The sequence below is a fragment of the Acanthopagrus latus genome, chromosome 1 (assembly GCF_904848185.1).
Source record: "Acanthopagrus latus isolate v.2019 chromosome 1, fAcaLat1.1, whole genome shotgun sequence".
Classification (NCBI taxonomy): domain Eukaryota; kingdom Metazoa; phylum Chordata; class Actinopteri; order Spariformes; family Sparidae; genus Acanthopagrus; species Acanthopagrus latus.
In genome coordinates, this window is record NC_051039.1 from 32,738,342 (window position 1) to 32,763,740 (window position 25,399).

The 25,399-nt window shown below is 38.5% G+C and overlaps 1 protein-coding gene and 1 long non-coding RNA gene across 3 annotated transcripts in view; both read left to right on the forward strand.

The window, feature by feature from the left end:
- The window catches only part of LOC119028486, a 65,013-nt gene extending 60,454 nt beyond the window's left edge, over nt 1–4,559 (forward strand). For both annotated transcript variants that reach the window (XR_005077724.1, XR_005077725.1), the window contains one exon: nt 4,281–4,559. This is a non-coding gene — a long non-coding RNA (uncharacterized LOC119028486). The remainder of the gene's footprint in view (nt 1–4,280) is intronic.
- Nucleotides 4,560–13,467: 8,908 nt separating this feature from the next.
- hand2 (heart and neural crest derivatives expressed 2) lies at nt 13,468–21,199 on the forward strand. The gene is made up of 2 exons (XM_037114525.1): nt 13,468–14,598; nt 19,887–21,199. Exons 1-2 carry the CDS (start codon nt 13,981–13,983, stop codon nt 20,007–20,009), a joined length of 741 nt encoding a protein of 246 aa, XP_036970420.1. The 5' UTR covers nt 13,468–13,980; the 3' UTR covers nt 20,010–21,199.
- The last annotated feature ends 4,200 nt before the right edge of the window (nt 21,200–25,399 follow it).

The following is a 25,399-nucleotide window of genomic DNA, read 5'->3' on the forward strand; positions in this document are numbered from 1 at the left end:
TTTGGAACAGGAGAAGCAGCTGGTATATTATCAATGTCTGAATTTTGCATAGTAACAACTTGCCTCAACATTTCTTGGCTAGGGCCTTTCTGTTTGGAATTTGCATGATGTCCCCATGTCTAACGACATGAACGTAAATAAGCTAGCAGCGGTTACCTTTTCTTTTGCATGGATTTAGCTATTTTAATCGGCTACCCAAGTTGAAACCAAGTCGCTGCATCCTGGATTAAATGCCGCACAAGATAATTGTCATTTGTTTGAAGACATGCAAACAAGCCAGAGCATTTCTGTCCCCTATCGCATAAGAAAAATTGGTGCAGCCAGACTTTTCTACAATACTGAAGCTGCCCATAAGCTCAGTTGGTAGAGAGGCTTTGTCTTTGCTGCTGCAGCCCCAGGTTTGGGTCCCGGCCTGGGCCCCTTTGCTGCATGCAAAGACGCATGTAAGAATATCTGCTAGCTGTATGACAACACTAGAAATACTTAAAGAGCAAGGAGCCAAATCATGTAATAGAAACATTTTACCTCAGCTTTTTGATTATGAACAGGCCTAATTTTCCTTGTCAGCCACGAACTGTTCTTAAATGTTGGCCTTTTACAGCCTTTTATGCATCACTTAAAGTGTGCATAAGAACAGTGAATGGAAATCTGCTAGCTGTCTATTCTTCTGTCTCCCTAAGATTAGAGTGGAAACTATGTAAGTTTGCCATCAGGACAGATGACCATGGAGGATGTTAGGAGCACACTGTCAAATACAGGGTTTGTCATTTTCCTGTGTTGCTGCCAAATACCCACTAAAGCCCGGTCATCAATTTCACCTTGTAAAACAGATAGAAAGACAGATCAGAGATGATATTCACTAGGCCCTGGCTTTCATTGCGAACTAAGTGAGTGTAGTATGTTTGATTTGGGTTTGTGATTTAGAAATTAAAATCCCTGTTATGACTTGTGAGCTGCTAAAGGGAGCAGCATGAAGGGAAATAGTGCAAAGAGAGGACTACACACAGACTTCAAAATAGAATATGTATGTATATCAATGTTTGGCTAGCATGTGATTTCTGAAAAATTGTGTACACAGGAAGCACTTTTTTCTGTATAAAGTGAAGAGAAACCTGTAACACATACGATACAATGAAAAGCTTAACCAGTGGAACCATTTAAACTGTAGCTTACCCTACACTACACTAGCTCACACACACACACACACACGCACGCAGGCATGCACACACACACACACACACACACACACACACACACACACACACACACACACACACACACACACACACACACACACACACACACCTATATATCTTGAGTTAATTATGTAAAGATGTCAAGCTTTATAATGAGCTTTGTAATCCAGCGTACTCAGATCCATTCAGGTGCATACTACATGACTATACTGCCAGATGTGTTTTCATTTAGGTAAATGTCTACATTTTGTGTGTGTGTGTGTGTGTGTGTGTGTGTGTGTGAGTGAGAGAGAGAGAGAGAGAGAGAGAGAGAGAGTGTGAGTGTGTGCCCATGTGTGTGTGTGTTAAACTCAGTAACAGAGGAGGGACAGACCAGCTAGTGGAAACCAAAAGCTTAGTTTGGACCTTAATGAGCACCTAATTACCTACACACACGTAGCTGATGTGATTCATTAATCATGCAGGTGCTATTGAGACTTTTCTTAATGATGCCTGTGTTCCAGCCATGATAATTCAGAGTCTCGCTGTTATTTTTAGGAAAGTATTTCAGTGTAGAAAGGATAGTGATTGGAATACCTGGCATCATCTAGAGCTCATGATTGAAACATCCCAGTCAGCAAATGTTGGTCACCTGGTAACCTGACTCACTGGATGAAAAGTGACGGTATAAACCAGTCATTGGTAGCCACATTTCCCCTTTTCTTTCTGATATCTGTGTGTTACTGTTTTTTTTTTGTTTTGTTTTGTTTTCTAAAATCCCTGTCACTACAACTGCCTCTGAGCAACTGCCTACCCCCTGTTACCTTTTCATTTGCTGGGATTTAGCCATTTTAATGTCAGGGCCTCTCCACATGCAAAAGAAGGCAAACGCTGGTTTAAAGAAATGCCTTTCTGCCATTTTTGAAAGATGTCCTTCCTAAAATGTATCCAATTTTGACATTGTGTTAAGAGGTGTTGTTCAGTCTCTAAAACTCCTTCATCACAAAAACAGCACAGCCTGTCTTCTCTGGGCAGCCATGTTTCATATGTCTGCCATTCTCTATTTCCAGAGTGGGTGACACTGGTCACCTGATCACTAGTTTGCCATATTTTTGAGTTCCCTCAAAGCAGAGCAGAAGTGTTTTGTGGAACTAAACCCAGTTAAGCATCGATTTGTTTTATTTGGTCCAACTTATTTCAAATATTGGGTAATTTCTCTGTAACCCTGATCTTTCTTTGGAAGGTGTTAATTTAAGTTTTCTTCATGTTAAATGTCAGGACACAGGTGTGACGGTATTTACTGTATGCTGCAGGGAAAAGTACAGCGGAACAAGAAGGAGTGAAAAAAAGCAGAAAAAATGAAACTCTGCTCTCTTCATGTCTGTAACATTTTCTACATATACAGACATTAACACGCTGGTATAATGTCCATATGACTGTCTATAGGTTGTTTTCAGGTATATTTTTGCCAAGAACCACATGCATGTTGCATTAGGCGAAACTCTAGCTGATGTGACGCAGCAGCAACACTTGACACACATATTAGAAGCATGTCTCAAGCATCTAGTGTGAAGGGTGTGGCCTGTTAACATGGATACTGAAATGGTAAGCGAGAGGTAATGCCAGGCAGCAATGTTAAACACACATTCAGTGCGTCCAGCCTGTCACTGTCTAGCCCAGCAGAGAGCTGGGAGCCGAAGGGGAAATGATAGCTGACAATCTGCTCACCACCACCAGAAATGCAGACACACAAGTGCACATGTATAAATGCTTACGACAGCGTAGACCACTTGCATAGGTTGCGATGTTGGCTCTAAATAGCGCCAACTTAGCTTAATGCTAATATTGGCATACTCAATTTGTTTCAAACAATTAATTGCAAAGCTTGTAAGTAGTTAGATGAATTTTTCTAATCCCTCGGTAAAGTCCTACAATAAATTAGATCTACCCTACCAGCGTACCCAACATGAAGGTCCAACCACAGACTTGACCATCTTTTCAGAAAATTCAGGTCTATACCACTTTTTAGTAATTTAAAAGATTATTTCAGCTGTCAGACTGAATCAAAAGCATTTCGGAACTACACAAGCATGAATTATATTTCTATTCATGTATATTATATTCATCAGTCAGTGTGTGCAGGGTGGAAATGTGGTCATCTGTTCTATAATTTGGATGGAATCCAATCTGTCCTCTGTGCTGATGACACTGTGCTTAATGAGGAAGTTTAGAATTTAGAATACTGCAAAATAATTTCCCAGTTTACTACCTACCCAGATGCCTCTGTAGTTGTCAGAATCAAATTTTTCTCCTTTCTTGAAGATTTGTTTGATCAGCCCTTCACTCCATCTTTCAGGGAAATGGCTGACACTGTACGCTGTTGAATGTCTTGAAAATACCCAACTTGCATTTCTACTGGAATATTTTGACATCTCATTTGAGATGCCATCAGGTCCAGAGCTTCTTTAGGCTGCAGAGCTGTCAATCAACCATCCATCAGCCACCACATGCAAGCTTTGGTCATATAAGGCTAAAAGGGACAATTCCTCAAAGCCACAAGGGAAATTTCCATTTTAATAATCCCCTGCATCGGAGCCAGAAGTGTCATATGAGCGGCTGCAGGTTAGCAGCAGTTAACTTTTTCCCCAGGTTTTTATACATACTTTTGTTTTTGATCTCACATCAATATATATCTTCTCCTCTAACTGAGGTTTTGATGGCTGAAATGTTTGAAAACAAAATAATACAGGGCAGGGTCAAAACCAAATCCTAGACTGGTAGCAATCGATACAGTTATGGGTTAAATTTTACAATGAGTACAAAATGTATGTTAAAGTTCATTATTTTTTTTTACAATTGTCTGATACAAGGGTAAGAGGCAGAAAACTATTAAAAGTGCGTGTACTGTCCATGTGGGAGTGTGTGAAATAACTTTCTTAGTTTTGTAAAGATGTCAAATGTGCAGTTTCTCACACGGTGTAAGTGTCCCCTCTCTGTTTTCAGATCTCTCAGGTTTCATTCACAGTCCTTGTCAATGTTTCAATCTGATCTCTTAGTTTTACAAAGACACTAATCCCTCTGATTAACTGTCCCTTTGGTCTTCAGGAAAGATGGCACTGATATGGAGAGGACCTGAGGAAAGCAGAGCTGGTCAGATTTCCAAATGAAACATGATCCTGCACTGACATGGGAATAACCATCCAAATAGAGTGATGTCATGTTCCAACTTCGAAAGACTATCTCAAATTTGTGTTGTCTTTTGAGTTAGTTGTGGCTAAACAGTCAGAAGTTTCTATTAATCAGACCCCATCAATGCAAGAGTATGCAATCACAGTGAAATCACTCTCTCCCCCCGATGTGAAAAAAAAAAAAAAAAAAAGTTTTCTATCCTTTGTCTTTCTTTTCAGCAAAGAGACACATGGTGACAGAACAGGAGTGACAGAGTCGGATGTTTTCCCTTGAAAATTTCATCTGAGAAAACAGAGTATTCCTCAATTGAGACATCATTTAAAATACTGGCCTTGTGTTGTAACATAGAAAATATTTATCGAATACAAAATGAATTAACATTTAAATGAATTAACATTAAAATTAACTTTAACTTTAACAAACTTTGAACTTGATACAGTATATTTGAACATTATATGAAAGAATTTCATTTAGGTCTGACACTGTTCCATTATAATCCAAAATCAATTACGTTTTTGGCCAGATGAAAAGTGAAATTCATTGTATTGATTGCGTATTATCTGTAATGAAAACTAACAGATTAATCAGGTTTTTTTTTTTTTTTTTTTATAAGCGTTCTCTTAGCTGTAATACTAAAACCAGCTGTGTAAAGGTGAAGACTTCAGGAAATCAGGATTAAGCAAAAAACATAATCCAAAGTAGTAAAGTTATGGTTGGAAGAAATTTTACCAGAGTTCATATGTATGTAAGTAAAAGTTGTAGTCTAGTGATTATAGATTAAACAATATTCTTGCTCAGATTTTTCTGCATCAATGATAGAGAGGGTTCCGTAAACAAACAAAATAAATAACGCAAAGCAAAATACTACAGTAACTGCACATCTTAATTTGGTAGCACTGATGTAATGATACAACTCAGCAAGTTTGCACACAAAAACCTAACCTATACTGACAAGATGGTGATGATATTATGGTCAGAAACTTCACATTAAACACACACACACACACACACCTGTGTGTGTGTGTGTGTGTGTGTGTGTGTGTGTGTGTGTGTAATCGGTGTAATTTAATTACTTTACAATAAAGATGTTACTGATTAACATTACTTTATCTCCCTCCTTCCTACTACTGAACAACCCTGTTGTTAATTACTTGTGTTACTGTTTCTTCTTCCTCTATAACTAGCTTGACACTGTTTATCTACCTTTCCTAAAGCATTATTTTTCTACTTTTATGGCCAAACATATGGTCTCTGCCTCTGCCATATACCCATCTTTGCTGACCAACTGGCCGTCTCCAGTAGCCATGCACGCTTGTATGTGGCCATGCTGTTAGAATAAAACTAATCTCCTAAGACAACAAACAATGAACAATCACTTGTCATGATGTGATCGGTTGTGCTCATGCATATAATTGTTCCTACTAAATTACGATGTACATAAAAATACACAAACCTTAATCTCAGCATCACCTAGATACAGTACGTAGACTTCTATGCAATAAAAATCTACATCGCTATCAAAATCTAGCTCAAAGCTTCTATTTTGTACTAGAACCAATTGTCTCTATAGCTGTAAAAAAACAAGACTAAATAATGAACTTGACAAATGGCAAAATGACAAATTACTCATAGAATCTATATACAGAGTTCTGTAAGACAATTCTGCAGGTCAAGAAAAAGATTAAATTCTACAATAATCAAAAATGCAGTGACGTCAAACATACACACCATTACAAAGGCCTAACCTGCTTAACCATAAAACATAAATTGACTGAATAAGCACTTATAGGGGGGAAATCCCGAAAAATGGAATGATTGCAGAAGAATTTGTCTCCTTCTCTTCTTCCATGACAAGAAACCAAACAATGAAATGGGTCTTAAGTTATTTGTTTGTTTGTGTGTGTATTTAAATAAAATAATGTGATGATAATTACAGTTATTTACATTATTGGCTGTAGCTGTACATTGTGATGTTGGTTCAACTGACCAGCACTTTGGTCATGAGGGACATCTCAATAATTAGTCCCCAGGGGATGACTGTGAAACAGTGATTATCACAAAACTTAATTAGCTCCTCAGAGAAAAGGCATGCATTAGTGCCACTGGAGCTGGCCCTGGGCATAGGCAGTGCAGGCAAATGCTAGGGGGCGGCATCACCCATGGGGGGCGCTGAAAATGGGGGAGAAAAGAGAAAAAAATACATATATATATATAACTACTATTATTTTGAAATATTGTATAAGCCCACAGCAACATAACATCATAGTAAAGATTATTAAATAACGGAGAGAACTTTTTTCTGGGTAAGACAGAATGTATTGTATTTGACAGAATGTAGTTGCAATATAGATGCAATTGAGTCCAGGCAGCAGCCACAGCACTTCATTCTGAAAAGAAACTTCCGCTACTCTGGAATGTACCTGCACGTCATCACACAGCCTGACACACACACACACACACACAGCCTGACACACACACACACACAGCCTGACACACACACACGCACACACACACACACACGCACACACACACACACACACACACACACACACACACACATTACTTTGTCAGGTTTATTTATACAGAGGAGGAATGGCTGAGATCAGAGGAGAGGGCACATGGGGGAGGAGGACTTTGTGTGTGTGTGTGTGTGTGTGTGTGTGTGTGTGTGTGTGTGTGTGTGTGTGTGTGTGTGTGTGTGTGTGTGTGTGTGTGTGTGTGTGTGTGTGTGTGTGTGTGTGTGTGTGTGTTTGGTGGGTGGGTGGGTGGGTGGGGGGGGGGAGTCTGACCGACTGACCTACAGTCTAATTATGTATCATTATCAGGAGACACAAACCGATCTAAATTACTGCAACAGCTCCCATTCACATAGATGGATTACACAAAGCAGGCCAACACACACACACACACACATACGTGCACACACACACACACACACACCCCCCCCCCCCCACACACACACACACACACACACACACACACACACACACACACACACACACACACATAATGAGTGACCCCATTCAACACTTAAACAAATATAAATCATATGCCTTCCTCCCTGAACATTTCTCCAATCTACAACCCCTATTGTCTTTTTGGTTTGGTATCCAAAACTACTAAAAAAAATGCAATAATCCAATCCAATACAGTCATTTCTCATCAATTAGAGCCTGCAAACAACAAACTAATTTAAACCATCTTTCGGTTGCTGGTAGTTCTTTGAACCAATCATTGTCTTTAAAAATGGTCATATAGGACAATTTCTGACCTTCAGTTTACCCTTGTAACCTAAGTTTAATTTTCACTGTTTTGTTATCTCCACTCATAAATACAAATTTCAGTAAACATATGTTTGTTATCTTATAATTAAATCAGCGACTCATTCAGGAAACATAAACATGTGCAACTGGTTGTGTTCTAGCCAAGTTAATTACAGATCTGTTACTGAGAATATGTTCACTCTATACACTGAAAGAAAACCTGCCTCGTGTACTGTGCTGGCAGGAAAGGTTACAGCACAAAATTGTACATACAGAAGTATCTGGAAGAGACAATTCAAAGTGTTTCTGGGGAACAGTGCTGTTGTTGCCATGGTTTGTGACACAAGTCTTTGAAGTTGGATGAATTCAAGTTTAAGCAGTTTTCTGGTGTCTGTGCATGTTTGTTGGACTGCTTCAAATTTAACATGCAAGTTTAACTGCTTTCTTCAATATGTGAGCTAATTTAATTTTGGTTATACAATTAGCCTTCGTTTGAGACTTATTTTTGTGAGAGCAATTGTTAAGTGAATTAAAACATGTTCAACAACCTAAGACATTAGGTTCAGTATACACACAAACATTACAAACATATTTGATTCGCTGTTATATTTTCTCAGAGCTTACAGCTGCAGCTACTATATTCCATCATTCATCTGAGGAGAACATGTGATCTGCTCCCAGAGAGGTTTTCTAAATTTTAAGTGCAAGAGTGTAGAATTAATTCAGTTCCAATCTTCATCACGGTTTGCCAAGTTTTCATCTTTTTAAATTAATTTAAACTGTATTAGAGGGTTTCCATCATATGCATTTTCTTAAGCTTTTGAAGAAAAGGGTCTTGAGAGTTTTAACAGTGCATGCTGGCAAGTCTGATAATATGCTAATTATGGCGCTTTAGAGGCTTGTTTTAATCAGTTGATTGAATATATAATAAGAGATAATATAGTATATTCATCCAACTCATTAACGAAATAAAAGACTTTATTTAGCGCTCACTTATTAACTTTTTAAGAAATCTGTAGAAAAATGAAACTAGACAAATAAACTAGAATTTTTAATGACGTTTATTTAACTTCAAATAAATAAAACTTGTAGGTTATATTTACTTACTATTTACTTAATTATTATTTTTTTAAATAGTTAATTCCACTAAATTCCTGTATGTGTTTTCTGTGCTTGGTTGACTTTTCTGTATTTGCAGTGTGTTTCTGGTTCAGGTCTCATCAATCAATCTTTTTTTGCCCTAATAGGCTTTTACTTTAACAAAAAAAAAAGCTCTGTATGTTACCTGCCCAGGACCCGACAGCAGTGACGCAAATAGCTAGTGGACAAAGTAGTGCATACTTGGCAGTTAAAGAGCCAGTGCACTAAGAGAACACAGACCTCCACCAAGGTCAATAATCCACTTGTCTATGATCTGCTAATCTCAAAGTGCATTTCTTTCATACCTGCTGCATTTGTTTATACAATGAGTGTTTCAGGTGGGCTGTGTGTTGTTGTGTCTTTAATTGCAACACACCATCTACCTTAGTGATGACAGGTTGACACAGGCACGACAAATTCAGTTCATTTTGCTAAAGACAAAGGTGCTTTAATTGATCCCACTGGCCGTTTTTCTACAGGTGCCTGTAAACATATCCTGTTTGTCTTGTTTGTCATTATTCATAACATGTCGTCAATCTGCACTCTAATAGTACTAATATGCTTATAATCAATTATAATTTTTCATGAACATAATGTGGATTGGGATATGGAGTCATCATATTTCTGTGTTTTTTCACCACTGCAATTTGCTGCCATCTACTTGATTATTGCATGTATTCTGACATGCACTGCCAAATGCCCGGTCACAAAATGTCAACAAAAGTGAAATGGAATTATTGTATCAGCCCAGGATTCAGATGATACTGAATCTTGCTGACAAATAAACAAACCAACAAACAAACTGCAAATGCTCAATTTGCTTTGTGTCTGCTGGATGTGTAAAAACTGTAACAATCAATGTACATGTAACTGTAACTGATTGTTTTAATGTACATCATAACAATTTTATAGGGTTTGCTGATTCCAAGTGACAAAAAAATTCAGCTTAAAATGTTTTCTTGATATATTTACAGCCAATTGATACAACTGGCACTTATTATTGATATGCTTTGCCAAACCTTTTTATATTCTCCAGCTAAAAAGCGAGAACTGCAGGCAAGTAACTTTTGTATTAAGTACACACTAAGACTGGCCACCTTGGGGAAATGTTAGTACTGTCGCTGGTCAAGGGGCTCCATAGAGTTGTCCATGCCTTTTCCACGCCCCCCAATGTTTCATGGAAATTTGTGGCCATGCAAGATGATTTATCCTTACTGCTGTCCGGCTACTGCCTGACTCTTTGGATTCAGTGTGTTCACAACTTGTCTCTGACCAGTAAGCCCCACATGACACATCTAACCACCACATCCAACCACCACATCACCCAAGCCCACTTACTGTCTATAACTTGAACTAAGCAACTGTATTTTTCTGTGTTTTCCCCTAGTAAATGTATATGTGTAAGTCAGACTCATATAGGTTTTTCCATAGCTCTAAATCTCCCTCTCCAGGGATTTATGTCTGTTGCTGACATGTTTAGAATCCAATAGTGGGGGTTGACACCACAATGAATAGTCCTTCATCTGACCAACGACCCCCATCACAACATACTACTTCCTCCATCCAGGCTGCTAAAATGTTCCTATGGTGAGAAGCATGCGAGTTGTGTTCAGGACGTTGTATCGGATTTACATTTACAGCACTAAATAACAACTATGTCATAAAACAAACCCAACAGCTCATGTATTACCTCTACCTCAGTTCCAAATATTATTCATAGTGGAGCTGTGGAACTGATCTCTAATTCAACAACTTAGATGACTCAATAATGAACATCCTTAAATATTAGTTCTAATGAGTTTTACAGTTACAGGGATCTTAAAGGTGTCAGCATTGAAATCACTGAATTGTCTTAGCCTCCAAAGAATGACCAAGGTTTTACCAAACCAACTTACTTTTAATTATCCTTACTTTTGAGTTGGAATAAATTAGAATATTAAATCAATAACCATCACAATGACTGATTTCTGCCAGCCTCAATATTGTTGAGATTACTTGTTATATAATTAGATAAAGGCCATCTTGGTTTTTTTTTTTTTCTTCAGCTTAACAAATGTAATGACATAAAACGCTTACGGAGTGTAAATTATTCTCATAACCTAGTTTAAAAATTGTTTGGATGCTGCAAGAGGTAAATAAAACAAAATTCAATCATTTGCAAGCAAATTTACCGCCAGGGGTTTCACGGAGTCTACCTCACCGGCGTAGTAACCTTTTTTTCAAACCTTTTTCCAATCATGTGCTTGACAACTTACTGGGCAGTTCTTGGAAACCTGGCCTCATCGTTGATCGTTAAGGTCTGAGTCTTTGGGGGTCCCTTTCTCTACCAATCATGATATCATCACCTTTACCCAATGAGCCTGTTTACCTTTGAGTGATACAAACAGGTGTTTATAGAGCATTCCACAACTCCCCCAGTCTTTGTCTTAACTTATTTGAAACATGTTGCTGCTTCAAATTGTTAATACGCATATATTTACAAAACAAACAAACAAACAAACAATTAAACTGGCAAGGTAAAACATTATATTTCAATCATATATGTTCTGTGGAACCTAAGGCTTTCAAAAACTGATGAGAAAATGATCACGTTCTATTTGATGTTTTACACAGCGACCCAACTTTTGGGGATTTGGGGTTGTAGGGGAGCTTTATTCATAGGAGCAAAAGTGTATAGGATTATTTATTTATATAGAGTATGTGTTTAGTTTCTACACCTTGACAATTTTCAACCACAACTTTGAGTTAACGCTGTTAAATTATCAATTGATTTCTCCTCTCGGCTGTACCGGTCGCTGAACAGCTGTAGACATAGTCTACGTGTATCTGCACACATTTGGGCACGTTTTTTAATACGTTACGTACGTATGAACCTGAATATTATTGATATAGGCCTAACAGAGGGGGTCAATCTCGTTTATTTTGCAGCTCCATACAAAACCAAAAGAAAAACATGTTGCGATATATTCAAAGCGCTATACAGCTCTGGAAAAGCAACGGACTTCTGGTGTTGAAGCCGGGGGAAGCGGGTCAGGAGCTCGGTTTTCTGATGCACCCAGGTACAGCTGAACCGTAAGTCAGCCTTTATATTTCTATCGAATGTCGCCTCCAAGGCAGGCAGTAAACAACTACATCACAGGGCTCTCCTTAACGCAAACACATTATTATTATTATTATTATTATTATTATTATTATTATTATTATTATTATTATAGAAGTGTTATTATTATTATTATTATTATTATTATTATTATTATTATTATTATTATTATTATTATCGTGGTTGTTGCCTATTATTTTGTCAGCAAGACAACTATCGCTATAATTAAGGTACGCTATCTGTCTCGTATTTGGACCCTTGCGCTTCTCCATGTCCCCCGTCACTTAGAGGTTATCTGCAGTCGACGCTTTCCCAGCTTTAATTTGTTCTCATAAATTATTTCTTCCGAAAGTGGGTCGTCTAGAAAACCAGCAGGATATTTTGAAAGGACTGCAATGGTCAATTCAAATTCTAATAGCGTCTATACAGCTACGCCTCTAAAAGAAAAAAAATAATTTGTGTTACTTCGCTACTGACGTTACAATACATTGTTAAAATTCATTTTTGCAAAGGTGTTTGGTAATAATTAAATTACACTTGTACTTGTTTAATAATAGGATGTATATGCTGTTGTTAGACCTATTGATTATGCTAGCATTATGCTAATGGATTTTTTATACAAAAAAAATGTATATCAATTATCACATCTGTGAGATTGTCATACAATTATATTATGTTTATATGATTTTCAGTGATTAGAAATTACAGCCAACTGTGACTACAGCTAACTGATCAATTTGTCACTCTATCTGCAGGTATCTGAGTGGAAAAATTACCCTCATTTTGTCAGTTATTAAATAAATGTATGGATTTAAGGCCAGATGTATTGTATATGTATTGTGTATGTCTAAAGTTGGCTAGTGTTTAAATGTTTTCATAAAAAATCATATTTTCAAAGACAGTCCGCAATGCTTCCATGTGATTCATTACCGGATCAGCATGACCCTGCGTCCGCGCTAACATAAAGATCCAAATGAATGACTAATGACTAATGAATCATTTCCAAACAAAGTGTAGGCTACAACATAGACACTTTACAACATCACACAGCATATACATGTCAGTCATATGAGCATGATCCAACTTAGAACAGAAAAGCAATGCAGTTCATCAGAATAACTAATAATAACTGTGTTTAATTTAAAAAATAGGCCTACATAAAGAAATATTCAAAAGTAACATGTAGGGCTAGTTTGGGCCACGGGCAGCCCTACAGCTCTACCATATGATCTAAATGCTACACACAAGAACGGGATCATCTCAACTTACTCTTGGCGTAATAAGTTCATGCTTGCTGTGCAAATGCGTGCACATGAATATTACGTGTGTGTGTGTGTGTGTGTGTGTGTGTGTGTGTGTGTGTGTGTGTGTGTGTGTGTGTGTGTGTGTGTGTGTGTGTGTGTCCGCGCCAGCAGGTCTACTTAGCAGGCTCATTGACATTAAAGAGAAGTAAACAGACGAGGCTGGAGGAGCGGGTGGGGGCTCGCCATTGGTTGACAGGGAAAGTCAGTTTCTCCTCCCCTATAATAAAGATGACGTAGTAAAAGGCATACTCTCTCTCTCTCTCGCTCGCTCACTCACTCTCTCGCTCTCTCTCTCACACACACATACACACGCACACACACACAATAGACAGAACCAACCAGCCAGTGCTTATCCAGTGCCTGCCCAACCTGGTCCTGCCTTGCCAAAAGCTTCTGAGGCTGACAGCTGACATGAAATCAGCGGGAAAAGGAGGCACACTTACTTCGAGTTTCTGAAGAAGATGAGCAGAAATGAGCATCACTGCTGTGACTTACAAGAAAAGGAAGAGAGACGATGTCTGAGAAAGGGAGGACAGAACTGAGCGGCCTGCAGGGCCATTAGGCTACAGACAGGACTAGACCGGGTCTAGTCTACTGTTGCACGGAATACCAACAGCCACGGGCGGACCGGTCGGTTGTTTGTGGCAGAAGCCAGTGGAGAAGTTATTCACGATGCAAACATCTGGTCTGAAGAAGCGTTAAACCGTAGACTCGCCTTTACTTCTGCAGCATCTGGAGAAGGGTGTGCGTGTGAGCGCGTGCAAGAAAAAAGTGTGTCTGCATGTGACAGCGTGTTTGTGTGTGTCACTATGAGTCTGGTCTCGGGCTTCCCTCACCACCCGGTCATGCACCACCACGACAGCCACCACTACTCCCTGCACGCGGCGGCGGCCGGTCGATGTCACGAGGAGTCCGGAGCTCCTCCATACTTCACGAGCTGGCTGATAAGTCACGCGGATATGTCTCCCACCGAGTACAGCCTCGCGCCCGGCTACAGCCCAGAGTACCATGGCAACAGCGGCGGGTCTACCGGCGGCCTGGACCCCCCTCATCATCACCACCACCACCACCACTACGGACCTGGCGGCTTGGTTCCGGGGGCCGGCACCATCTCGGTGAACGGAACCGTCGGTATGCACCACCACCACACACATCCTCGAACCGTGAAGCGGAGACCTACAGCCAACCGTAAGGAGAGGCGGCGAACCCAGAGCATCAATTCGGCCTTTGCGGAGCTGAGGGAGTGTATCCCCAACGTCCCGGCCGACACCAAACTGTCCAAGATCAAAACGCTACGGCTGGCCACCAGCTACATCTCCTACCTGATGGACATCCTGGACAAGGACGGACAGCACGGGGACACGCAGGCTTTCAAGGCCGAGCTGAAAAAGACGGAGGCTCGGGAGGAGCGGCGGAAGAGAGAGGCGGTAAGAACACGTCTGCACTAGCCCGTGAGACTATGGGACATCTGAAACTTTAGACTCAATGCATTATCATTTATCACGACACAAGCCAGCAGTATGTTCTGTCGGCCAGGCTGACCCACATGAGGAACACCTGAGCCCCGTTAACACCCCCTCACACAGGGGCTACACTTCCATCTCTGCACATGTTGTAGGGTCAAGAGTAGACAACGATCAGAATGACAGTGGAGGAATAATGAAAGGCTTTTACCAAATCTTCAATTCGATAGGCTATAAAGGAGTACATGTCCTGTTCTACCCATCAGTAGACTCGGGCCTGAAACAGGAGAGAGGTCAGTGGATTGGGCAGCTAGCCTTCAAAAACCCAATGCGATGGAGAGATTAAGAGAGAAAACTGAAGTACGGTTTAATTCAGGCGAGCCGACTACAGCGGGCTGTAAACTGAGTTTAGGCCCACTTCAGTCACCCTTTCTGAAAATGGTTGAAACTTAAATCCAGGTCTCTGCAAGAAGATGACACGTAGGTGCTGGTGATTAAAAATATTATTATTACTTGTTTCTTTTAAAGATTGTGATTCTGTTAACACTCTCTTTATTTCAATGATTCACTCAGCACACACCGATTGGGCTAATGTGAGTACTGCAGACACAATATCCCCTCTGTACTCTGCTTTAAGGAGTAAATCAACAATTATGGCTCTTGTTATGGTTCTTATTGACACGAGCCATTTACCTTACTTTTAGAAAGAATAACTCAATAATCCGTTAACAGAAAAAAGACAATGCGGTGTAAAATCAGCTTGTACAGCCTACTATAGAAATCGTGTCGGGTTGGTAAAAATGAAGGATCATTTAGGTTTATTAAAACATTTGATTACAGATCAGCTTTGCACAGCACAGAGGCATCATCCATTAAATCGAACTTTATTTTATTCTAATTAAATTCTACTTTCTGCTCTGTAGTGCATTTAGATTTTTTAGATTTTTTTTTCTTAAATTCTCATAAAGAAAGAACACACAAAAATATTGAAGCCTGATGAAATAATGCTGTTTTGTGTATTAAAGCCTATGTCTCGCTCAGGAGCCTGCACGCTGACTTAAGCTTGTGGCTCATTGGCCATCATTGATTTTCCATATACATCATGTAAACACGGTTGTCGCCACAGTTCGAAAGGACAACATTATGATGATTCAGTGGGACGGCTGTTGCAAGATAAAGCTGAAAATCATTCCAGTGTTCTGTCATCGAATGACTGACATAACAGACATGACTATTTACATTTGTCTTAAAAAAAATATTCTGATACACCATCACAGGGTTATAAACGGCTGTTTTCTATTCATTGACCAAATGCTAGGCTATGAAAAAATTGCCTAACTTTTCTGCAGGAGCTTTGCAGCTCTTATTTGACTGAGACTCACAAAGAAACTATGAATATTGCTGATTTTCTACAATATTCTCATCAAGAGATGATATGACAAAACACCTAAGAGGCCTAAAATAGTTAGAGTTCATTTTAAAGGCTTTATAGGTAATTTTACATTAGATTATAATCAGCTAATACAGTCAGCAAAAAAAAGAAAAATCTAACATAGGACACTGTTGTCCCAAGTTAAATACAAGTGTGTTGACACATTCTTATAGTGAACACTTGACTCCTTAAGCATCAGTTACTCAAGAAGACTTTACACAATCATGGTATAGTCGGAATGATCAGTCTTTATAACAGTGGAGCCAGGAAATTGGTTGCTAACCATGCAGACAGCTTGGAGCCACAGGAGGGGCCAGGTTCAGCCATGCAGACCCACCACTATTATTCCTAGCACACTTTTTTGATGGTTTAGTCCATACGGCCTGTTATTTTACCCACACAGTTTTGGGTCCAGGTCTACATATGCTGCCAATATCCTATGGCTGCAGTTTTACAGGGTCTTACAGTTGCTAAGGATTCATTGTTGAATGATCCATCCAAGAGATTTAAATTCATTTCCACTGTCTTTACGCGCCTTTTTCATTCAAACAATCCCAGCTGATCCACTGGCATAAATCTACACCTACCTTACAAACACAGTAGCCGGTAATATAAGATTGCTGATGATTTATCTTCAATATTATTATCACTAAACATACAATTTACAGTCTTTTTTTATGTAGTACTGCATACAAAAAGAATCACGCATCATGACACTGATTTTACACACTGTGACAAAAACTTGTTGCGGATTGTTTTGATACACATTTGTTTTATGATTAATGACAATATTATTACCAATACTTTGTTTATAATCCAGAGCTAACATAGACTTTTAGTCCAGCAGTGTATAAAATAAAATAATCCACAGCCAGTCAGATCAGGTCAGAAAAGACTGAAGTAATAGGATAGAGTAATTATTTCATCTCAGTTGCTTAACTTGCTGCCTATAGAATGTGTGGGGCATGTTTGAAACCAGACAGCTTTATTTTCATATTTCAAACAGTAATGTTAATAGGAGCTGGTAGTCCTAATAATAATAATTTATTTCTACTCTCCCTTACTTTGATATTAGTGTGTCTGAGGGATAATTAAGATGTACATTTATTATTATTATTATTATTATTATTATTATTATTATTATTATTATTATTATTATTATTATTATTGTTATTTTTATTTTCAATTTGTCAGATTTGTTGCAGGTATTGCAGTCATGGTTTAAACAGGCTGGTTCAACACGGTTCTCTTTAGTTTGTTGTCCTACAATGTAACAATCCAGTGATCCAGTTTATGTGTCATGGAGCAGCAACAGCATACTTTGGATTTTATCCAAGATAAATACATTTTTTTATCAGTTTGATTCATTTTAGGCTGCCATGTTTTTTTTATTATTAACATGTACATGATTTTCCATTTAATCTTTTCTGAAATTATTGCATCATATTGCAGCAGAAAACTCATTACAAATGTAAATGTAGATTTGAAACAGTTTTGGATAGAAAGTTATAGAAATGCTTCTAGACCTGCATATTACTGAATGAATTACAAGACACATTTTTAATGTTGTGTCAGTGACCACTTTTCAGAGACAGAAATCATCAGTTTTGGAATTGTAGCTTAATGGAGATGATATGTGTATGATAGAGCTGCAATTTCACACCCCAGTGCTGCTTTGAGCAGCCTGCCTGGAAAGTAAAACCACTACCAGTTGTACTTGTACTGGTTGAGCCTGCAGACTGCAGCCTGGACCTCTGTCATGACACAGGACAGGGATGAGAAACTGGTGTATGCTGCAAGAGCCTTAAATATCCTTCAATTAAGTCTGCATGAATACAAAAATGGAAAAAATGCCTATTCATCACATATGTAAAATTGTACATAAAATATCTGTTTCTTTGTTAAAGTGGTGAAGTGGTAATATATTACCTACTGTATTAGGCTTATGGCAACATGTCAAATTAGAGGTGTTCAGGTTTTTTTTTTTTATTATGTATAAAAGTTCAGCTGCAAATTTGTGTGATTACATTTTTTTTTAAATATTTTTAAATTAGATTAATGTAATTATTTAAGCCCTTAATATTGTTGTTGTTGTTGTTGTTGTCATTTCCCCTTGGGTTGTTATTATTATAAGACTGACATTATATATAACCTATAATTATATTATTATCAGATTATATGAGTGACAAAAGAAGAGACTTGTTCCGGCCGATGAGGCGGCTGCGGGAAGAAACTTTGATACAGAAGCCCACTGCTCAGTGAAAAGGTTCGGATGGACCGGATGTCTGCTGTAGAGCTCCTCTTGCTCCTCCTGTTATCACACCTTCCAGACACGTTTGAAGCAACACTCGACCTGAATTCAACTGTTTGATCTTAAATAATGGCGACGCACCAACGTGTACAGTTGCTAAGCTCCCTGTTATTAAACTCGTAGCTTTTTCTTTGGTTGTTTTTTTTTTTTTCTTTAATTGGTTAATATTAATCTCTAATACCACGACAATTTAAATGTGTAAATTGCTGCATACTGACAAGTAAAAACAAATCTCGGCGTGGGGAGAGAATATAAAACTTTAACACTGCTTTAAGTAACAGCGAGAAAATTACATTAAAAAACAAAATCTAACAGAGATTTTTCAGAGCTTTAACTTACTGATGCTTTTGCCTATAAACGGTGTTTGAGATGATCAACCCTCACTGCGTTGTGTATGGATAGATGTACGGCCTGTCGGTCAGTCAGTTGGTTGGTCGCCGGTCGGTCGCTGGTGTATTATCATGCCTTTACCGAACCGAAGAAGAGGTTTACCCCTTCAGAATTGGTAATGGTTGTATTTGCAGAAATTAATCCACACCACGTTGTCTCGTGTGACTTAAGTTTGAGGGTGGTGAAAAATGATCGGCACTGGGCTAAATCCTGGAGATCCCAGAGCGGGATAATGTGCTAATCCTTTCTACATATACACAGTTGAAAACATTACAAGTAAGGCTGACCTCATCAACCTCATAGAGTTGTTTTAATGTTTATTCTGAATTTGATGCTGGCAACACTTCTCTTACAAGATGGGACAGGGGCAACAAAGACTGAAGGAAAATTGTGCAGTGCTGGAGGTGGAGGTCCATTAGTAACAGGTTGAAGGTATGAAGCCACACTGCACAGCACATGACTGTGGAGAATAGAAGCACTCAGGAACAGTGTATAGAGCTGCTGCCGGTAAACAATGCTCGTTTGCAAAAGACTGCGATTTTTAATTTTTTAATTTTTATTTTATTTATTACGCAGCGGTTCATCTGTTTTGGATCGGGGTTGTACATTTAACGATGTTGGAATATCTGAGGTGAGGTCAGTGTGGCATCAAACACAACACTCACAGGAGCGACAACAGTCCCAGCCATGGCTGTCACACAGGGATTCACTGAAGCTTTGTTGCTCTGTCCACACAATGCAATTCAATCAGTCTTTATATATTATATATTATATTTATCATCATCATCCTCATCATCATCAATACATTGTCATTAAACTATAATAAATACAATGGATATGAAGAACCACAGATGCACTCTCATGTACAGTGGCTAAATATGAATATATGATATCCAATTAATTGAAGGCTGAATGGTTCGTTCAGCATCAACTGTGAACACTACATGTTGAAAATTTATTGGGATTGCGTTTTTTTTAAATAAAAAAAAAAATAAGATAGAAAAGTTAAAGGATTTCCATGGTGACGAAGGCAATCTATCTTTTATAAAATTATTATGACGTGTGCACTTGGGTTAATGTGCATAATAATACATAATAATAAATATGATGTATCTGCAGGTGGAAATCCCGAAAACAACCCCATCTTCAGCATCCTCGTCCTCTTCGTCAGCGGGCGATAAGAAGAGTAAAGGGCGGACAGGATGGCCTCAACACGTCTGGGCTCTGGAACTCAAACAGTAGTGCTTCTCTTGTTCGGTTCCTCCTGCAGCCGTGTCCCACAGGAGAGTGACGGGACAATGATGACACGCTCGGATGAACTGTAACAGCGGTCACCACCATTTCTCTGATGCCTGGGCTGGACGTTGCATTGTTCTATAGCTCCATTCACGCTGCTGTGGTTTCAGGTTATGTTGCTTATTGGTTGCAGTTGCTGATAGAACATACTTAAGATTCATATCTCCCCATCTTTCGTCAGCAAAAGTTCTCTCTGCCGTTTTGTTCCACGTAAGGTTTGAACCGAATTTCCTCCTTATATTTGACTTCGACAAAATAATGATGATAATAATAATAATAATAATAATAATAATAATAATAATAATAATAATAATAATAATACATAAAACATAAAACATATTCCATGTTATTTTGTAAAAGGTTGAATCCAGATTTTAATGAAGAAAAAACACATTCAAAGCAAAATATATGTATTTACGGGGTCAACAAATGGAATTATTGTAAATGTGTCATTCATCATTCCCCTATCATTGAAGATGTAAATTACAGTGTTTATGGGCTCAAACAGGTTCAAATGACTCAGATGAGCTCGTGAATAAGTTGGATCCAGTGTGACACCCAGCAGGCATCCAGCGGATCCAGTGTCGCGGAGGTGTGTCTGGCTCCCTCTTCTTTTGGTTTCTCTTGACCCGGTCTGATGAGTCGGACCTCCTCGGTGGGCGGGATCTGCGTGGGCATATCACAGTTATGTTCTACCAGGTCTGTACGCTGCCACTGAGCAAATGAGCTTTATGCCACTGCTAGTTTGTCAACAGAGTGCGAAAAAGTTGTTCCTTTCGAGGAGAACAGGATACGTACACACACAGCCACACACGCACGCACACACACGTGCGCGGATGTTGAAGTGGTCTCTGCTTTAGGCTATTTAATGGAATATATTTATGTGCAATGTGGCCATCTTTGATTAACTCTAACGACACAGTATGTGAAGTTCTCTCTCTCTCTCTCTCTCTCTCTCTCTCTCTCTCTCTCTCTCTCTCTCTCTCTCGCAGCTTTGGGTTGTAAATGTAATGATGTAACGGTGATGACGAAGTGTCCATGTTTTGGTGTGAAACTGTGATGGAAGACTAATTAATGCTTAATGTGGGATGTAAACAGTTTCATTAATTGAATAAAAGTACTACCTGGTTAACTGATGCAAACTGGGTTGTGTCTGTTAGTTAAACAGAATAAGCACGGCGTCAACAGGCCACTGAAGACATCAGCCTAACAGTCTGGTGTTGTTTGCATGGAAATAGGCTCCAGTTTCAAAGACTAAAATTAATAACCACAAAGCCAATCATAATTTTGAATTTTGTCACTCTCAAATCATGACAAACAATTTCTAGATTTAATATAGAATTTTTGATAGAGATGCAAAATAGCTGACAGTTTGCATCATAAATGGTATATATCCAGTCGCAGATAAACAGATTTGCATATTTTTCTTTTACAGGTAAATAGACTAGTTTGGGCGTTATATAATTAATATTGCCATATTTCTTATTCATGATATATATCATGAAGAAAATAAGAAATATATTAGTATAAATAAGAAATATATTACTTTGATTAATATTAATATATTTCTTATTTGCTTCATGAGAAAATAATATTAATTATACAATAATATAATATATTAATGTATATATTATAACAATATTAATTATATAACGCCAAAACTAGTCTAACAGAGCACAGTTGTTATGTATGTTTTCTGGTTGCCTGTGTTGCTGGCTTCTCAGGGCTCTCTTATGAAGCTTATGTCATGGGTACAGTGCTACCCTTACAAAGGACTGATGAAAAAATGTACCAAACGATTTCAGGCCAAGAAAAAAAAATTGAATTGAGACATTTGTTCAATTTTTTGTTCAAAAAAGATCTGTGGATCATCCACGAAGAAGTATCATCAGTTTGCAGCAGCAGTAGAGAGCTGTAAGTGCAGTTCAGTTTTTGAAACTGCGTACATATGTCTTGTTGGAAGAATGAGAAGGACAGTTGACATTTGTTGCTAGATCTTGGGATAATCGGTGTGTCTAACTATTTTTTCAACACACAGACCCAAAATGGGTTAAATATTCCATCAGTGTTAGTAAGCACAACTGCACGATGTTGCTCTAGTGTCAGATGGAAGCAGTATATTAAGCCATGATTCATTAATTATATATGACTTTTAAAGTCACATTATTTAATGGTGTTTCTCCTCGACAATATAAAATAATAAAATAAAATACTGTCATTTTTCTTTTTTTGGTTTGTAGCAAATATCCTAAACCTGTCACAACCCATCAGCAAATAGCCCAAATGTAGTTTTGACATGTTGACAGTTGAAACACCAACGCACATTCAACCAACCCATTACAACAGTTATTGACATACTTCCCAGTCTTCCCATTGCCACTTTATCTGATGAAGCTGTCAGTCATCCACTGATAAAGTCTTTCTGGCATCCCAGTCGGTAAGTTTTTGGTGGGAGACAAAACAAAGAGCTTGAGAGGATTTTTCCCCTCCTGACAGACTAACATGAGATGTAATGATGAGAATCTGGCCTCAGGTGAAGACAGGAAAGCAGATAATCAGTGAGAGAGCTGGCAGCAGACAGAATTGACCCCACAAGTGCTGAGACACACATACCCACACACACACACACGCACACCTAATGACGCTGTATATTTCAGCTGTTGGGAGCAGTGTAACTGGAAACTTCGAACAGTAATTGTGATTATTTTCTAGCAGATACATATCCTAAATGTCCAAACTGTAACCTAGAAAACTCTGCTCTTGTAAACTTAAAAGTTAGCTGTTGTTTGCTAAATGCTTATTCATATTACTTGCCCTGCATAATATGTCCTACTTAGCAAAATGCAGTATGCCTAAAATGCCAGGATATCCCACTACATCAGTTGTATTTTGCAGTATGCGAGCTATCTTGCTTTTCTGGCTATTCTGACCAACAATCCTTTGAGCAGCATATGTCACGTTGTGTCATGCACTGGTGTGTCTCACATTGGTGAGATAGCATGACTCTCTCAGCAATGACTGACATGGTATTGAGAAATGAAAGCACATTCAAGCGCAAGTACTATGTCGTTTGTACTCCAAAATGTTGTTCTACAGCTGGGATGGTTACAGGAGCAAGAGAGCCCACTGTCTTGACCAAGTTTTACGTCACACTTGTATGCCTACTGCATGCAACAGCATGTTCTTTGTAATGGTAGCTGCAAAACGTACTAAAAGTAAGAGAAATAAATTGTGATTTTGAACATCCGCTTGTACTTGGTGTTGATCCTTTTTTTTCCATTCTCGCTTTTTTAAAGTAGGTGGCAGTAGTATACTTAATGCTGGTTGTTACCTTCCATGAAACAAACAAAAGAGAAAAATCGCAGTTAACTGCCTAGCTAGCTTCTACCACAACAGTGTGTTTTGTATATTTAGCTGTGCTAAAAACATGAATCAATCTCTTTGTCCCTCTCACTTTCTTGCTCACATGCTTGTGGAGTAGAATATGTATTTGCTTTTAAAAGTTAAATGGAGTCTACAAGAAGGCAGTTATTGTTCATTCTATGAAATATAATGTCACTGAACTAGACAAAAATATAATCAGTAACTTTTTAAAGTCTTTTGGAGTAAAGACAACCTCATCATCATCCTTTTGACCACAATTGTGCCACTTTGAAACCTTTCTTTCCATGGGACTAACAGATACATTGTCCTGGGTCTAACAGGTACATTGTCCTGAGACTAAGAACATTCTGAGAATGCTTTTAGCCTTGGGCTAACTGCAGTACAAAAAGCTTGTACCAGTAACTGACACAGTTGCACAATTGTGGCATTTGGTTCATTAATCCTGATTCACTTTGCTTTGTTGTTATTTAATATTCAAAACAGGTTATGTAAAAATCTGCAAATATTTGCAAATAGTCATGTTTGAGTTCTTTGATGTTGTGTAAACATTCCATTACACCCTCCTCTTTTCAAGATCAATGTTTTAATTTGTAATTGTATAAAAGTTTACAAAGGCTTCAAATGTTTAATCAAAATGTATAGCCAATCCAACACCATGTAACATTCATGTCCAAAGCTTTAAACAGTTATTCATTCAAAATACAGAGACATTATATCAAGTAATTGACCCACACACACTTGTCTTTCTGCCGATCTGTAAGCGCAGTCGATTGGCAACCATGATATATGACTACAACTGGAAGATAATTTTTCCCTGTGATAATGACAAAACATCTGGAAGCCATTGCTTCATGCAGACCCCTCCCTTTCTCCGTCAGCCCTCCTCCTCCTTTTTCCTCTCTCACCTACCAGCCATTTTGTGCTGCTGTGTTTCCCCTCCACCGAAGAACTTTTTTTTTTTTTTTTTAACATTTTTTACTTAAATCCTGATAAACAAAGGTAAGGATGGTACTTAACAACCCCATAACCTTTGATGAGAGCTGTATGTGGGCTGGCAATTGACATAGCGCACAGCAATAGCAGCAATAAGTGTGGGTTATGATGCTAGTAATGGAGACTACATAAATATAATGCTTTGCAAGCCATGTTTGACACTAAAGAACTAATTGTTTGGTGGATACATTGATGCACTGTTGGACCCAACAGTGAGCACAGAGCACATACAGAAATTTAACAAGTATGTTAGGGTGTTTTCATTGTGAAAAAGTTGTACTGAGGGAAGAGGGGAAAATGATGAAGAGGCAATGGGAGAGAAAAAAGAGGTAGAACAGAGGAGAGGGTGGACCCTTGGCAGCATTAGAAACAAACCCCCAGGTCACTTTCTTCATGTTGCTATGATGTTATGATGCAACACTTTACATACACAGACACGCACACACACATGCACAGGCACACACACAGATAACATACAGACAGATAGGGCTTTCCATCAAAAATGTGTTTTTTCTTATTTTAATCGGCCCTTGCCATAAGGGGGGAGTATTGCATTCATTAGCAAACCAAACCAAAGACAGCCTGTCCATTGTTCCCTTGTTATAGCTAGTCAAAAAAACAAAAAAGAGACAAAGAATGTACCCGGAAATAGAGAAAAAAAAAAGTGATCTGGAGAATTTACAGCTTTTTACCATATGGAGCTTTCTTTCAATTAGGACTGTGGAGAGCAATCAACAGCACAGCATGCTTTCAGCCCACAGCTTGGGGCACAACATGGGTCGCCTCATTTTGTTCAGCTCAGTGACAACATGGTGAAGAATGTAATGGGATCCTTTTATATTCCTTTCTTTGCATTTCATTCATTTAAAAAAAAAATCTGTTCTGTGATCTCAGTTTAAAATGGTTTACTAAACTAATTTTTGCTTTGCAGCCACCAAAGGGACATTGTGTCAGCCATG